Source organism: Lithobates pipiens, unplaced genomic scaffold (genome assembly GCF_037356315.1).
Source record: "Lithobates pipiens isolate NorthernLeopardFrog02 unplaced genomic scaffold, aLitPip1_a1.2 Scaffold_8, whole genome shotgun sequence".
In the NCBI taxonomy this organism is placed as follows: Eukaryota; Metazoa; Chordata; class Amphibia; order Anura; family Ranidae; genus Lithobates; species Lithobates pipiens.
In genome coordinates, this window is record NW_027507903.1 from 649,962,885 (window position 1) to 649,978,975 (window position 16,091).

The 16,091-nt window shown below is 46.9% G+C and overlaps 1 protein-coding gene across 1 annotated transcript in view; it reads right to left on the reverse strand.

Moving 5' to 3' along the window:
- Positions 1-16,091, reverse strand: part of LOC143961698 (C-type lectin domain family 10 member A-like) — a 113,689-nt gene that overhangs the window by 23,084 nt on the left and 74,514 nt on the right. Inside the window, exon 5 of the mRNA XM_077471018.1 lies at positions 14,324-14,475. Within this exon, the coding sequence (XP_077327144.1) occupies positions 14,324-14,475 (152 nt within the window). The remainder of the gene's footprint in view (positions 1-14,323; positions 14,476-16,091) is intronic.

Sequence of the window (16,091 nt, forward strand, 5' to 3'; positions counted from 1 at the left end):
TGGGAAGAGGTCAGTCCATCTCCATGTTTCTCTTGCTACTCTCCGCCTAGTTGTTTCCAAAATATAAGTTATTGATGTAAACAAGAAACAGAGAAAAAAAAAAAAGACCAATATTATTTTTTTTTTATGTTTTCGGAAAGTCCAACAACTCAGCGTGAAAAGAGGTTAAGAAGCAGGACTTGGACGTTTGTAATAAAACCAAAAAAATAACTAAAATTCGATTTTTTCATTTTTTTTTCTTTTTACATGGGTGTAATGGGATCACATGACCCATCGAACCAGAAGGGTATTAATAACAAAAAAGGTAATTTTCCTTAAAGGAAACCTGTAGTAAGATAAAAAGTGTATTTAGGATTTAATTATTGACCTCCTTCTAAACATGCTATTTGCCTGGCTAGAACTTCAGCCAAAACCTTTTCTCTTTAGGTTTCTATTTTATTTTTGTTTCTTCGATATTTATTAATTTATATAATAAACAATAAACAGCTCAGTGGTGATCAAATACCACCAAAAGCAAGCTCTATATGTGTGAAAATAAATGATATAAATAAAATCTGGGTACAATGTTGCATGACCGAACATTTGCAAGTTAAAGTAGCACAGGGGTGAATAGCACATACAGTGGTGTGAAAAAGTGTTTGCCCCCTTCCACATTTCCTGTTCCTTTGCATGTTTGTCACACTTAAGTGTTTCGGAACATCAAACCAATTTAAACAATAATCAAGGACAACACAAGTAAACACAAAATGCAATTTGTAAATGAAGGTGTTTATTATTAAAGGTGAAAAAAAATCCAAACCATCATGGCCCTGTGTGAAAAAGTGATTGCCCCCCTTGTTAAAACATACTATAACTGTGTTTGTCCACACCTGAGTTCAATTTCTCTAGCCACACCCAGGCCTGATTATTGCCACACCTGTTCACAATCAAGGCATCACTTAAATAGGAGCTGCTTGACACAGTAAGGTCCACCAGAAGATCCTTAAAAGCTACACATCATGCCGAGACCCAAAGAAATTCAGGAACAATTGAGAAAGAAAGTAATTGAGATCTATCAGTCTGGAAAGGGTTATAAAGCCATTTCCAAAGCTTTGGGAATCCAGCGAACCACAGTGAGAGCCATTATCCACAAATGGCGAAGACATGGAACAGTGGTGAACCTTCCCAGGAGTGGCCGGCCGCCCAAAATTACCCCAAGAGCGCAGCGACGACTCATCCAAGAGGTCACAAAAGACCCCACAACAACGTCCAAGGAACTGCAGGCCTCACTTGCCTCAGTTAAGGTCAGCGTTCATGCCTCCACCATCAGGAAAAGACTGGGCAAAAATGGCCTGCATGGCAGAGTTCCAAGGAGAAAACCACTGCTGAGCAAAAAGAACATCAAAGCTCGTCTCAATTTCTCCACAACACATCTTGATGATCCCCAAGACTTTTGGGACAACATTCTGTGGACCGATGAGACAAAAGTGGAACTCTTTGGAAGGTGTGTGTCCAAGTATATCTGGCGTAGAAGGAACACTGCATTTCATAAAAAGAACATTATACCAACAGTAAAATATGGTGGTGCTAGTGTGATGGTCTGGGGCTGTTTTGCTGCTTCAGGACCTGGAAGACTTGCCGTGATAAAAGGAACTATGAATTCTGCTGTCTACCAAGAGATCCTGAAGGAGAATGTCCGACCATCTGTTTGTGTACTCAAGCTGAAACGAACTTGGGTTCTGCAGCAGGACAATGATCCTAAACACACCAGCAAGTCCACCACCGAATGGCTGAAGAAAAACAAAATGAAGACTTTGGAGTGGCCTAGCCAAAGTCCTGACCTGAATCCTATTGAGATGTTGTGGTATGACCTTAAAAAGGCCGTTCATGCTCGAAAACCCTCTAATGTAACTGAATTAGGACAATTCTGCAAAGATGAGTGGGCCAAAATTCCTCCAGGACGCTGTAAAAGCCTCATTGCACGTTATCGCAAACGCTTGGTTGCAGTTGTTGCTGCTAAGGGTGGCCCAACCAGTTATTAGGTTTAGGGGGCAATCACTTTTTCACACAGGGCCATGATGGTTTGGATTTTTTTCACCTTTAATAATAAACACCTTCATTTACAAATTGCATTTTGTGTTTACTTGTGTTGTCCTTGACTATTGTTTAAATTGGTTTGATGTTCCGAAACACTTAAGTGTGACAAACATGCAAAGGAACAGGAAATGAGGAAGGGGGCAAACACTTTTTCACACCACTGTAAATTAACCTAGTGATGAAGGGGGTAAAACCATCCAGAGATCAAGTGGTGAAACATTGTGGCTGAAGTTTCACTTTTTACTTCCTTTACCAGAACATTCATCTATCAGCAGGTGATCAAAGCCTTCAAGAATTATTTTCATACATCTTCTTAAGATCACTACTAGTCCATGTATTTAGTAATCGTTCCTCCTCATGCTTTGCTGCCTCTTTGGGAGAAGTCCTGTCTGCAGTAAATTTTGGCTTTGACCCAGTGGTGGAAGTCCTTGTACACACGGTCGGAGATTTCGACAACCAAATCCGTCGGATTTTGTCCGTCGGATCTTGTCCGAAACTGTTGCATACACACGCTCGGACTAAGTTGTCAAAAAATCTGATCTTTCAGAACGTGATTACGTAATTTCGTTACGACTGGACTACATTCAGGCTAGTAGCCAATAGCTTTGGTGTAGGAATTTGATCTGAGCATGCGTGGCACTTGGTCCGATCAAAATTCTCTACACATGATCGGAGTATGTCCGATCGAACCATTTGGTCGGGAAATATGGGTCCGACGGATATTCCAACGGAATCAGTCTGATGCAGACCACACACAGTCGGATTATCCGACAACACGGTCCAATAGGACACATTCCGACGGATTCTCCGACCGTGTTGACAAAGCTGAACTATCAAGGTCACACTTGTAAATGGGGCCCTGGTGTTCTGCTATCATGGGGGGGGGGGGGGGGGGCAGTGCTGCCAAAACAGGCACTTTTCACCTATGCATAGACAGGAGAAAAGGGCCCATAAAAGAAACCTCCTTGTTAGGTTTTGGCCGCCTGTGGTCCGCAAATCGTGAAGCGCTTTAGAAAGACAAAAAAAAATCAGTGTCTGTGACTTTGAACTGCACATGCGCAGTTCCGGAGCTAGCCGGCTATAGAACTTCCAGTCTGGGCCTTTAGATCAAGCAGAGGGGTGTTGCTTATATTCACCCACCACACTGCACAAGTGGAGGCCTAGCTCAGCAGGAGCAGGAGGACATAAGGGGGTGCTAACTTAAGGGGCACTCTGGAGGAGCAGAAGGACATAAGGGGGCACTAACTTAAGGGGCACTCTGGAGGAGCAGGAGGACATAAGGGGGCACTAACTTAAGGGGCACTCTGGAGGAGCAGGAGGACATAAGATGGCACTAACTTAAGGGGCACTGTGGAGGAGCAGGACATAAGAGGGCACTCTGGAGAAGCAGAACATAAGGGAGCACTAACTTAGGGATCAATCTGGAGGAACAGAACATAAGGGAGCACTCTTGCAGAATATGTAAGGGGGCACTCTAAAGGTACTAACTTAATAAATTCAGAGTGCCCCCTTAAAGCTACCAGAGTGCTTACATTCATCAGAGTGCCCCCTTAGTACAGAAATACTAAGGGGACACTCTGGAGGATGTAAGGAGGCCCTCTTGGATGAACTTATATCATCTATTTTACACACACACAGATTTCTTCATTTAGGAGTGGCAGGGATATGACGTAAGTAATGTCTATCTGCCCTCTTGCATTTCCAGGAGCCTGTGCTGGCATGTGCCAAAACTTGAAAGGGAGCAGCTGCACAGATGTAACACTAGGGAAGCCTGGCATTTGATTTGCCAGGCTTCTGTAAGGGACCTGCATCAGAGTGTGCAGTGTACCCTGAGGTGAGGTGAAATGGCACAGCCACACAGAGCCACACAGACCCAACACAACACTAAAGAAGCCCAGTGCCAGGCTTCTGTAAGGACTGCCCACCTGGCAGTGTCAGGACCAGGTCATACAGCGCCCAGGGCAAAGATGTTGAATTGACATTCTCCTTATATTTTCAAAATTTAGGATCTTGCCCTAAATGGGTGTTTTTGCAATAGCAGAATACACTCATAGTATGTAAACGGTGTATCTCTGAGCTACAGAAATGCCGAAAATGGTATTCAAAAAAAAATTCTTTTTTTTTTTTGAATAGCACAATAGAAGAAAAATATATAAATTGTGTAACTCAAACCTCCACATATGCAGAAAACACTGCAAAAGATATTTCTTTGCCCTAAATGGGTGTTTTTGGAAGAGCAGAATAGAGATGGACGAACTTCCGACGGGATGTTTCGTGAACCACGAATGCGGCCGAAAGTTTGCGAACCGCAAAGTTCGCGGCGGGCCCCATTGACTTCAATGGCAGGCGAACTTTAAAAACTTACAGATCATATTTCCAGCCACAAAATAATTACTAGCTGTGCACACATAGTCCCACTACATGGCCGCTGACATAACACATGTATGAAGTGAATCTGGGATCGACAACTACAAGCACTCTTTTTTTATATGTGACATTTTGACAATTCAGGACTCAGGAGCGCATGAAGGCAATGGAGGAGAGGAAAGGTCAGGGTAGGCTATAAAGAGGGTGCAGGAGATGATCACCAGCACCGTGATATAGAGCACTGACACCAGCACCGTGATATAGAGCACTGACACCAGCACCGTGATATAGAGCACTGACACCAGCACCGTGATATAGAGCACTGACACCAGCACCGTGATAAAGTGCACTGACACCAGCACGGTGATATAGAGCACTGACACCAGCACCGTGATATAGAGCACTGACACCAGCACGGTGATATAGAGCACTGACACCAGCCCCGTGATATAGAGCACTGACACCAGCCCCGTGATAGAGTGCACTGACACCATCACTGTCACGTACCTTAAGGCAGAGCCCGGAGTGCAGGGAGTGGCTTCTTGTAGACCTCTGACTCGAGAGACCCTGGTAGTGATGACAGGGGCTCGGGAGCACAGAGGGGCACAAGTGCCTGACTGGATGGTAGATGTAAGAAGCAGCAGACCGTTGATGGAGAAGGTGTATTGTAGTCCAGTAGCGGAATGCAGGCAAAGGTAAGGTTCAGTAGACAGCAGAGGGATTCCTGTAGTCCGGCAACGGGATGCAAGTGATCGCAGGGTACAGCGAACAACGGGAGGGGTTCTGTAGTCCGACAGCGGATGCAGGTGCAAACGGGATACTACGGGAAGTGAGAAGAGTCCAGTAGTCTGCAGCAAGAGGTAGAAGGCAACAAGCGCAGAGGGAGTAACAGCCGGGTATGGTGGAAGACTGGGAGGTGTCCTGTAGTACAGCAGCGGTGAACAGGCAACTTACAGATGATGGATGGTGTAACAGTCCAGGTCAGGCACAGGCGAGCAGATCAGGTACAGAAACGGAATCCAGAAGAGTAGTCGGGTACAAAGCCAAAGTCGGGGGGCAGGCAGCAAACAGCAGAGTCGGGAACAGGCCGGGTTCAATACGGATCAGGATACGGATACAGGTTCAGGTTCAGATACAGGTTACCAGGAAACACGGGAACGCTGTTGATCAGGCAGCAAGGCAGTGAAGCAAGGATCCAGTTTAAATAGCGCTATTGGCGCCAATTGAGTCAAACGGCTGCGCGCTCCCGCACGCACGTGCACGCCGCTGATCGTGGTAACGCTCTTGAAACTGCACAGAAGATCTCTTTCGACTTACGCTGCTCGGACGCCTGTGAGAAGGATGACAATCACCGTGATAGAGTGCACTGACACCAGCACCGTGATAGAGTGCACTGACACCAGCACCGTGATAGAGTGCACTGACACCAGCACCGTGAGAGTGCACTGACACCAGCACCGTGAGAGTGCACTGACACCAGCACCGTCATATAGAGCTCTGACACCAGCACCGTGATAGAGAGCACTCACACCACACCAGCACCGAGATAGAGAGCACTGAAACCACACCAGCACCGTGATAGAGAGCACTGAAACCAGCACCGTGATAGAGAGCACTGACACCAGCACCGTGATATAGAGCACTGACACCAGCACCGAGATAGAGAGCACTGACACCAGCACCGAGATAGAGAGCACTGACAGCAGCACTGATACCAGCAACTCGCTGCTGGGCCCCAAAAATATGACACCGCTCAACCTCTTCAAACAGGAGGGTACGGGCATGTAGTACGGTGTGCCTTTTTTGTACAAGGATGTGAGCCAAATGTAGAAAAAAGGTCTGTGTGCTCGATTAAATAAATAGTTTCTAGAGATATACATGGTCTACTGGTCACATGTGTTGAATTCCTCCGAGATCCATGTCTCATTAATTTTTAGAAATGTGAGGTAGTCAACACTGTCGTGAGCTAGGCGAGTGCGCTTATTGGTCACGATCCCCCCTGCTGCGCTGAACGTCCTTTCAGACAGGACACTGGACGAGGGGCGAGCCAACAATTGCATTGCAAATTGGGCAAGCTCTGGCCAGAGGTCAAGCCTGCCCACCCAGTAGTCCAGGGGTTCATTCTCAGAGCATCCACATCGGCCGTTAACCCAATGTAGTCGGACACCTGTCGGTCTAGGCGTTCCCTGATGCTGGATCCGGATGACACCTGTAGATGGGTCGGCTGAAAGAATAACCTCATATTAGAAGTCACCAACACATCTTAAAACCGCCCTCTTCTTGCAGGCGCTGTTGGATTGGTACCCGCAACTCTTTCTCTAGGAGTGGGAATTGCTCCTCTGCCAGCGCATGCAGAAGCAGAATGCAGCATTTCTCAAAGCAAGGCCTGGAAGTGCTCCATTCTGACAGCCCTCTGTGACGGTGGTAACATTTCCGCCATTTTGTGTTTGTACCGGGGGTCTAAGTACGTTGCCACCCAGTACTGGTCCTTGACCCTTATGCTTTTTATACGAGGGTCCCTGCTAAGACACTGGAGCATGAAGGCCCCCATTTGCACTAAACTGGAAGCGGTGTGATGGCCAGGCTCCTGATCATCATCCAGGATAATGTCGTCCTCTTCAGTCTCCTCTCCCCATCCACGCACAACAGGGATCCCAGAAAGGTTTAAAGCATGCTCTTCTTGCTCCTCCTCATCCGCCCTGGCACCATCCTCCTCTGACTCCTCTTCAGACTCCTGTTGTTGACTTGTCTCAGATAGAGTAGCCCCCCTGGGAATTCATCCAGCATTGCGACTTCCTCATCTTCCTGCTCATGCTCCTCCATGGCTTGATCAATGACACGACGCAATGCACGCTCCATAAAGAAGGCAAAAGGTACCATGTCACTGATGGCGCCATGGCTGCGACTGACCAGTTTGGTGATCTCCTCAAATGGGCGCAGAAGTCTGCATGCGTCACGCATGAGCAGCCACTGGTGCAGTGAAAAAAAACCCAGCTCCCCAGAACCTGTTCTGCCGCAGAGTTCATACAGGTAGACGTTAACTGCTCGTTTCTGCTGGAGCAGCCTATCAAGCATATAGAAGGTTGAGTTCCATCACGTCGGGCAATCGCAAATAAGACGTCTGACCGGCAGATTGTGTCGCCGCTGAATGTCAGCAAGGCGAGCCATGGCCGTGTAAGATCTTCTGAAATGGGCCGAGATTTTCCTTGCCTGCCGCAAGATGTCCTGGACCCAAGGGTATTTGACAACGAATCGCTGCACGACCAAGTTTAAGATGTGTGCCATGCATGGCACGTGCGTAATTTTGCCCTGTTTCAATGCGCTAAGCAGATTGGCACCGTTGTCACACACCCCTTTACCAACTGTCAAATTGAGAGGTGTTAGCCACTGATCTGCCTGTGAACGCAAAGCTGAAAGGAGTGCAGGGCCAGTGTGGCTCTTGGCTTCCAGGCACAAAAAACGCAGCACGGCATGGCAACGTCTCACCTGGCATGTCGAATAGGTTCTGGGGAGCTTGGGCGGCACAGCGGAAAAGACGCTAGCAGCGGAAAAGGAGGAGTCAGCCGAGGATTAGAGGGAGGAGGATGGAGGAGGAGGGGAAGAAGAGCCAGGCCTGCATGCAATCCGTGGCGGTAAAACCAAATCTACATGGATGCCACCGGTTACATGCTTGACGGCCGTCAGAAGGTTCACTCAGTAGGCAGTAAAAGTGATATACGTTCCCTGCCCGTGTTTGCTAGACCACGTGTCTGTGGCCAGATGCATCTTGGCGCCAGAGATACATTCACTTGCCACTGAACATGGCCATATAGCTCTGGGATGCCCTTCTGTGAGAAATACTTCCTTCTTGGGACCTTCCATTGTGGTGTTCCAATGGCCACAAATTTTCGAAAGGCCTCCGAGTCCACCAGTTTATATGGCAGTAGTTGGCGGGCTATCAGTTCTGACAAGCCAGCCGTCAACCGTTGGGCAAGAGGGTTATCCGGCGTCATCATTTTTTTACGCTCGAACATTTGGCTTTTTGCAGAAAAACGTGAGCTTGGCGTGATGGAAGGTGGAGTGGAGGACAATTGTGAGGAGAGAGGACAAGGAGAAGTAGAAGACGAGGCTGGACGGTGAGAGCCTGGAGTGTGGCTTTGTGTGTTCCGTTGCTCCCACTGGGCTCGGTGATGGCAGCTCATGTGCCTTCTTAAGGCGGTCGTCCCTAGGTGAGTGTTGGGCTTACCGCGACTTATGCGTTGACAAAGATTACAGATGGCAACGCTATTGTTATTAATGGGCACGTTAAAAAAAAGCCCACACTGCGGAGCCATGTTCCGGCGTCCTGGGAGCGTGGAATGTGACCATACATGGTTGATGCCTCGCTCCTGATACATTCACATTCTGCTTTGTCCCCCCTGTGCAATCTAAGTTCTTCCTGCTTCTCCTCCCTATCTGCTGGTCCATATCTCCCTCTGAACTCCCCTCCTCTTCCTCTCTTCTGGGCACCCACGTGGCATCACTAGACACGTCATCAACATCGTCACCTTCCCCACAGCTATAATTAGAGATCTCGGAGTAGGCAGCAACACCGGGGACCAACCTCCTCCTTGGCCTGATCAGGGTACGGTCATCAGACTGCCGAGCGGCGGTTGTTGCTACCTACTCTTCCTGATCCAATGCCAAGAGTGGCTGCGTGTCGGAAATGTCTTGATATGGATCAGAAAATAATTCCTGTGACTCAAGCGGAAGGTATATGGTGGTGGTGGTAGTGTCTTTGGGGGTGCACATAGCAGAGTGAAGAAGAGGGTGCAGATTGAGAGGATGAGGAGGGTGCAGAAGAGTAAGACTGAGTGAGCCACTCAACCAAGTCTGGTGCGTCCTTTGACGTAATCGCACACACCTTCTGCAATTTGCCACTTTGGCTCAAGTCTGTTGCTCCTGCCCTACCCCTACCACCCCTGCGGAAGGGCCTGCCTCTTCCTCTGCCTGTCATTTTTTAAATGACCCTGTGATAAAAGTCTCTAGAGAAGTACAGTATGTATGTGGAAGAAGGTATGTAACACCCCGCTTCAATCTGTTGTTTTTGGGGGCCACTGGTCTATCACACCAGTTATAATACTTTTTTTTATTGCGTTTGTCACTCTTTGTAGTATCGCTGCAGAACCGCTCAGCAGTCACAATGCTGCACAGTGGAAATGCACTATACTATGCTTTCTATATGTGCAAGTATTTTATACGTGTATTACACACCTATATACTGCACACCAAATAGTACACCTATACCAGTCCTTACAAGGACCTTTGTGGACCTAGTAGCTAGTAATTTGCAGACTGTACCTCAGTCCCTACACTGATAAAGGACTGCTGCAGAATAGGGCAGTAATCAGCAGCAGTGTACCAGCACCCTATATATTTTACACCTATACCAGTCCTTACAAGGACCTTTGTGGACCTAGTAGCTAGTAATTTGCAGACTGTACCTCAGTCCCTACACTGATAAAGGACTGCTGCAGAATAGGGCAGCAGTCAAGTATAATATTCTTTCTATATTTGGAAGAAAGTATATTATACATGTACAACCCTATATACTGTACACCTATACCAGTCCTTAAAAGGACCTTTGTAGGACCTAATAGTAATAGCTAGCGATTAAACTGACTGTCACTGCTGCACACAGCGTCCTGTCTCTCCCTGCACTGACAAAAGACAGGCTGCTACAATCACCAGCACAGCAGTGCACTGAACCCTATAAACTGTACTACACCTATACCATACGAGTCCTTAAAAGGACTTTTATGGACCTAATAGCTAGCGATTTGTGTCACTACAGTCTCTCCCTGCTCCACACAGCAACCTCTCCCTATAATGACATTGGCTGTCCTGTACCCCATGATGGATGTGTCATCATGGGTCAAAGTTCTTACACACTGTAAACACATATGTCCGCTAGGCGAACAGCGGCAATAGTCTGCCGATCGGGCGAATCGCGAACACGCAAAATTCGCCGCAAAACGACCGCCGGGCGAACAGTTTGGCCATCCCTAGAGCAGAATACACCCACAGTGTGTAAAGGGTATATCTCACAGTAACTTATGCAGTGCTGGTGCACTAAGCTTGCATATAAAAGTTAGATTTTCTCTGGCACTGGGCTCATGGCAGTGTAAAAAGACTGCACTGCAACCCAACCAGGTAAATCTATGTAGATCGCTGAGTTATTAGAATAGATTTCTGAATCTGGACTTCTAGATAATTCTCTCTCCCTCAACAGGAACCTTGCCCTACACTGTCTTTCTTTTATCTCAGTGCAGTGTGCAAAGCTTGTGCACTGCACCCACACAACTAAATCAATGTAGATCGCTGACTAATTAGAATAGATTTCAGAATCAGAACTCCTATCATGTAATTCTTTCCCTCGCAGTAGCAGCAGCCAGGAACCTTTCCCTACACTGTCTAAAGCAGAGTGACGTGCTGTGCTGTGTGCCTCTAGCTTAAATAGAGGCTGAGTCACATGCTGCACTGGCCAATCACAGCCATGCCATTAGTAGGCATGGCTGTGATGGCTTCTAAGGGCACACCAGTTAAACAAATATCGATTAGCTGCTGCAGGGCTTTTTAAAATGCGCCATTACGTTGCAGAACACCGGACCCGAACCCGAACATACAGTCAATTGTTCGGGTTCAGGACCCAAAAATCCAAAAGTCCGGTACGAACCCGAACTTTACAGTTCGGGTTCGCTCAACCCTACTCAACACACAGCCCTTGATGTCTAAACCCCTGGCAACAAAAGTGAGTACACCCCTAAGTGAAAATGTCTAATTTGGGCCCAAAGTGTCAATATTTTGCGTGGCCACCATTATTTTCCAGCACTGCCTTAACTCTCTTGGGCATTGAGTTCACCGGGGTTTCACAGTTTACCACTGGAGTCCTCTTCCACTCCTCCATGACAACATCACGGAGCTGGTGGATATTAGAGACCTTCCACTCCTCCACCTTCTGTTTAAGGATGCCCCACAGATGCTCAATAGAGTTTAGGTCTGGAGACATGCTTGGCCAGTCCATCACCTTTAACCTCAGCTTCTTTAGCAAGGCAGTGGTTGTCTTGGAGGTGTGTTTGGGGTCGTTATGTTGGAATACTGCCCTACGGCCCAGTCTCCAAAGGCAGGGGATCATTCTCTGCTTCAGTATGTTACATTACATGTTGGCATTCATGGTTCCCTCAATGAATTGTAGCTCCCAGTGCCGGCAGCACTCATGCAGCCCCGCAGTGGTGTCTCCAGCTTTCATATTTAGGGGGGGGGACAAAGACAAAAGTGGGGGGACAACTATAAAATACAATTTTATATATATATATATATATATATATATATATATATCTCCTGGGGCCCTTCACTACGAGCCCTTTCACATGTTCTGCAGAGAGCTCCCTTCCTACTGTATTGGGGCCCCCCAGGGTGGCAGAAAACAAGAGATATATGTCACCAGCATACCAAGAAAACATAGGGGTCCAAAGCAGTGGGAGAACTATCAGGATTGCAAAGGTTGTCTTGCCACCAGGCCCTGGTGTTCTGCCACTGTGGGGTTCCACAGCCTCCTCTTGCTGTCCTGCCCCTGCTATTGACAGCACTGGTCTGGCATCTGTCTCCAAGGCAGCGGCGGCAGTCTATTAGGACCTACTGCTGGTGACATTATGGGTATATGCAGGGGAAAGCTGTCACTATTGGTTGTAGAGAGCTGAGCCCCCAGCTGGCCACCTAGCAGCAGTAATACTGTATAACCTTCTCTGTTGACATGCTGATCGGGATGTGATCCAGGTGATGCTCCCAGTCAGATCTAATAAATACAGTATTTATTAGCATCAAGAGTACAACCACATCAACCGTATGCTCAGCAGCCATGTGGTTCTATGCCTGTAAGGTGTGGGCTTTGATCAATAAAATCACTATGGTATTTTACACTAGGATTTGACTAGGAGCATCGCCTGGATTGCATCACGTTCAGCATGTCAGAGAAGGCTGCACTGCTGCTAAGCAACCTGCAGGGAGGTCAACTGTCTACTACTACAACCATTAGAGATGGGCTTGGGTGTGTTTGAAATCCCACATGCCCAATCCCGCCAGGAAGCCGACACTGCACACGGCTAATCGCAGGCAGTGAGACATTCCTGATCTGTGCAGCTGCGGACCAGGAAATGTCTCACTGCCTGTGATTAGCCGTGTGTAGTGTCGGCTTCCTGGCGAGCTCGGGCATGTGGGATTTTGAACATGACCAGTGTAGCCTAAAGGTCCCACTCACTCACCCTGTTATGCATTCTACTCAAACCCCCCTTACCACTTACCCTTGAAAGATGAGACCACACCTTACTTTTGGAGTAAAATGGCCATAACAGCCTTTATTAACATAACTCAAACACTCCAATCAAATATATATAGATATATATATATATATATATATATATATATATATATATATATATATATATATATATATATATATATATATATATAAATAACCATAAATATAACCATATACAACCATCAGGTATAAATAGCATATAAACAACATGCCCGGTCTGGTGATCTCTGACGGTGACCCATAACTTTACCAAACAACCAACTCACTGTGGTACCCATTTAAAAACTTAACCAGGCCTCCAGCTGTGACCATTCGGAGACAACTTCCGGCAGTGATAACCATACCAGTATTCCATCCAACGTTCTGGAATACACCTGAGGGACCCATACTAGCAATGGGCCCCCCACCCCTTTCAGATGACCTCTGATTTACCGCCAACTGTCAAAGACCACCAGATAAACAACGCCGCAGCCCAAAAGGTTGACTTCCCTCAACCTTTAGGGCAACCCCACACCCGCAAGGCCTTCTGAATGCCATCCTGCAACCCCAAGGACCATAGATCAATGCCTACGTCTGAGAGGTGCACCCAGTCCTTCCTAAGATACAGCCACACATTACATTCGAGCTCCCAATGCCGAATGACGATCCCGCCATTCTAAACCCCAAACCTCCCACCACTTTGTTGACCCTGATAAGGGTCTTGTTGATACTGGCAATGGACCTAGCCCACCTTCATACCGTCCTGGCTACAATGTCCGACCAGACCAATATAGTACCCGGGAAAAGGAACCGCAGTCTCGTGAAATCGGACTTAATGTCCGCGATCAGGTCCCTGACCTTCCGGACTGCAAGAACGTTCCCACCCGCATGCACCACTAGAACATCCGGGGGCCTGTCTCTACCCGCACATCTTTCAACCAGTCTTTGGTAAAAAAAATTGGTTAAGTGTATAATAATTGGTTTGTGTGATCACAGACATATGTGTACAGATAATCATTGGGACATGTGATTTTAGTGGGACATATGTGGGGGTTATGTTTTTATTATTAGGGACATGTGTTTTTATTATTTGGGGACATGTATGTTTTGGGGACATGTGTGGGGACATTGTGTTTATACTGTGTGGTGTGTTGTGTGTTTTACACTAGACTGGTGATCAGTGAGTAAAAAGCTGTAAAAACAGCTCATACTCACTGATCATCAGCCGGCTGCAGCGATCTGCTCTCCTCTCCTCAGCGATGACTTCCGTGTGAGGAGAGGAGGAGCCGATTGCCTAGCAACCTGCTGTTTGTTTACATCACATGATTGCCGTGATTGGACACGGCCGTCGTGTGATCAGGAGGGCCAATCACAGAGCCCTCCTGCTTATCCGAGGGCTCTGTTATACAAGCTGTACATTCACTACTACTACATTGTAGACAAGTGTCATTTCTTCACATGAAAAGATAGAAGAAAGATAATATTTTAAAAAAATGTGAGAGGTGTACTCATTTTTGTGAGAGGGGTAGATATGGAAATTGACCAGGATCAATTCATTATGCTCACCATCTCCTCCTCACTATTAATGACCATCAGGTCAGCCATATTGTTCTGGCATTCTTTCCTAGAGACGTTCCATGATTGTCTGTTTGAGGACATGTAGTAACAGCTGAGTTCATAGTGTATCCATTCCTCACTGCATGTTCGATCAGTAGAGCCTGAGGGAACAGGAAAAGAGGATTATGAGGGCCATGCCGCATTGTATTAATTAAAGTAGCTCAGATGGACAAAGATAGTAAAAAAAAGTGAAAAACAATCATTAATAAAATGCATTATATGTCCAATCATCAACCCCTGGCTTCTTTTATGTGTTGGATATTCTAACAGAGATCTTCTTGCCATAATTTCCCAGCTTTATTCCTGACTCCCTGGGAACTTTGAGTGTCGCCAGGATGGTGGGAAGCCATCATAATGGGCAAAGCAGATGGACAGACTTAGGAACTCAGTGCAAGGATGCTGTGAGCATCTCATACTGGGCACAACAGGTGTACAGACCTGGTAACTCAGCACAGGGATTGCAGAAGTCCCTCATAATGGGCACAGCAGGTGTACAGACCTCGGACCTCAACACAGGGATGGCAGGAGCCCATCACAATGGACACATCAGGTGTACAGACCTCGAACCTCAACACAGGGATGGCAGGAGCCATGCACCATGAATCTGCAATAATACCTTCATGCCCTGTCTGTCTGCTTACCTCTGGTCTGTGTATTAGCCTTAGGTCCTGCACTCTCACACCTGCATGGTTAAGTAATCTTCCCTCAGCGTGGCTCCACCCTAGCCTCTACAGGATACACTATTTAACACCATACTGTTCAAGCCTGCCTTGCCCAAGCAATATTGTGTGTTTGACTTTCTGTGTGCTTCTTGCTGCATGCTCTGCGTCTGTTTCTGTTTACCGATCTTGGCTTGTTCTGGGACTATCCCTGCCTGCTTGTTACCCCAACCTTTGGTGTGTTTATATATCAAATACATTGCCACTAACTGAATAACCTGCCTGCCTAATCTAAATCACACTATCTCCCTGTCTACACCATAACACTACACAGGGCCGCCGTGCATGCAGCCTTATATAGTGTGGAGCATGGACTTAGTCCCCCTGAGCCATGATTGGCCAAAGGCACCCTGCCTTTGGCCAATTATGGCTCTCTCAGCAGAGTGCACTGTGATTGGCCAAAGCATGTAGGTCAGGTGCATGCTTTGGCCAATTATCATACAGCAATGCACTCCGATCTCGCAGTGCATTATGAAGCGTTTTGTGGTGCTCAAATTTTCCACGAACGCCCCATATGTTCGGTTAGTTTTATAAAAAATGAAAACCCAATGTTTGAGTCAAATTTAAGGTTCATGCCTACTCACGGGGCTTTTGACTGTGTCATTGACCTTGTTCCTCTCACAACCCTGCCCAGGGGCCAGACTTATCCCTTGCCCATTCCAGGGACCCAGGCCATGTATGAGTATGTTGCGGAGAATCTAGGGGTCAAGTCCTGGGGAAAAAAGTGTGGGAACTCCCACCCAAGATCCACTCGCCCACCAAAAAAATAATAAAATGATACCCTCATATGCACAAACGCTTCAAAAGTGGTATTTTTCATCCAATTTTCGTATTGTGTGTATGAAGCTTAACTGTTCAAAACAAATCAATCCTCAATAAACATAAATACGGTAATTCTCTGAATAATCAGCATTCATTCAATTGGGCTTCCATGCAAATGTGAACATCGTGTTCTGATCTTTAATGGGGAATGTTATTTTGTATATAGAGTGTTTATG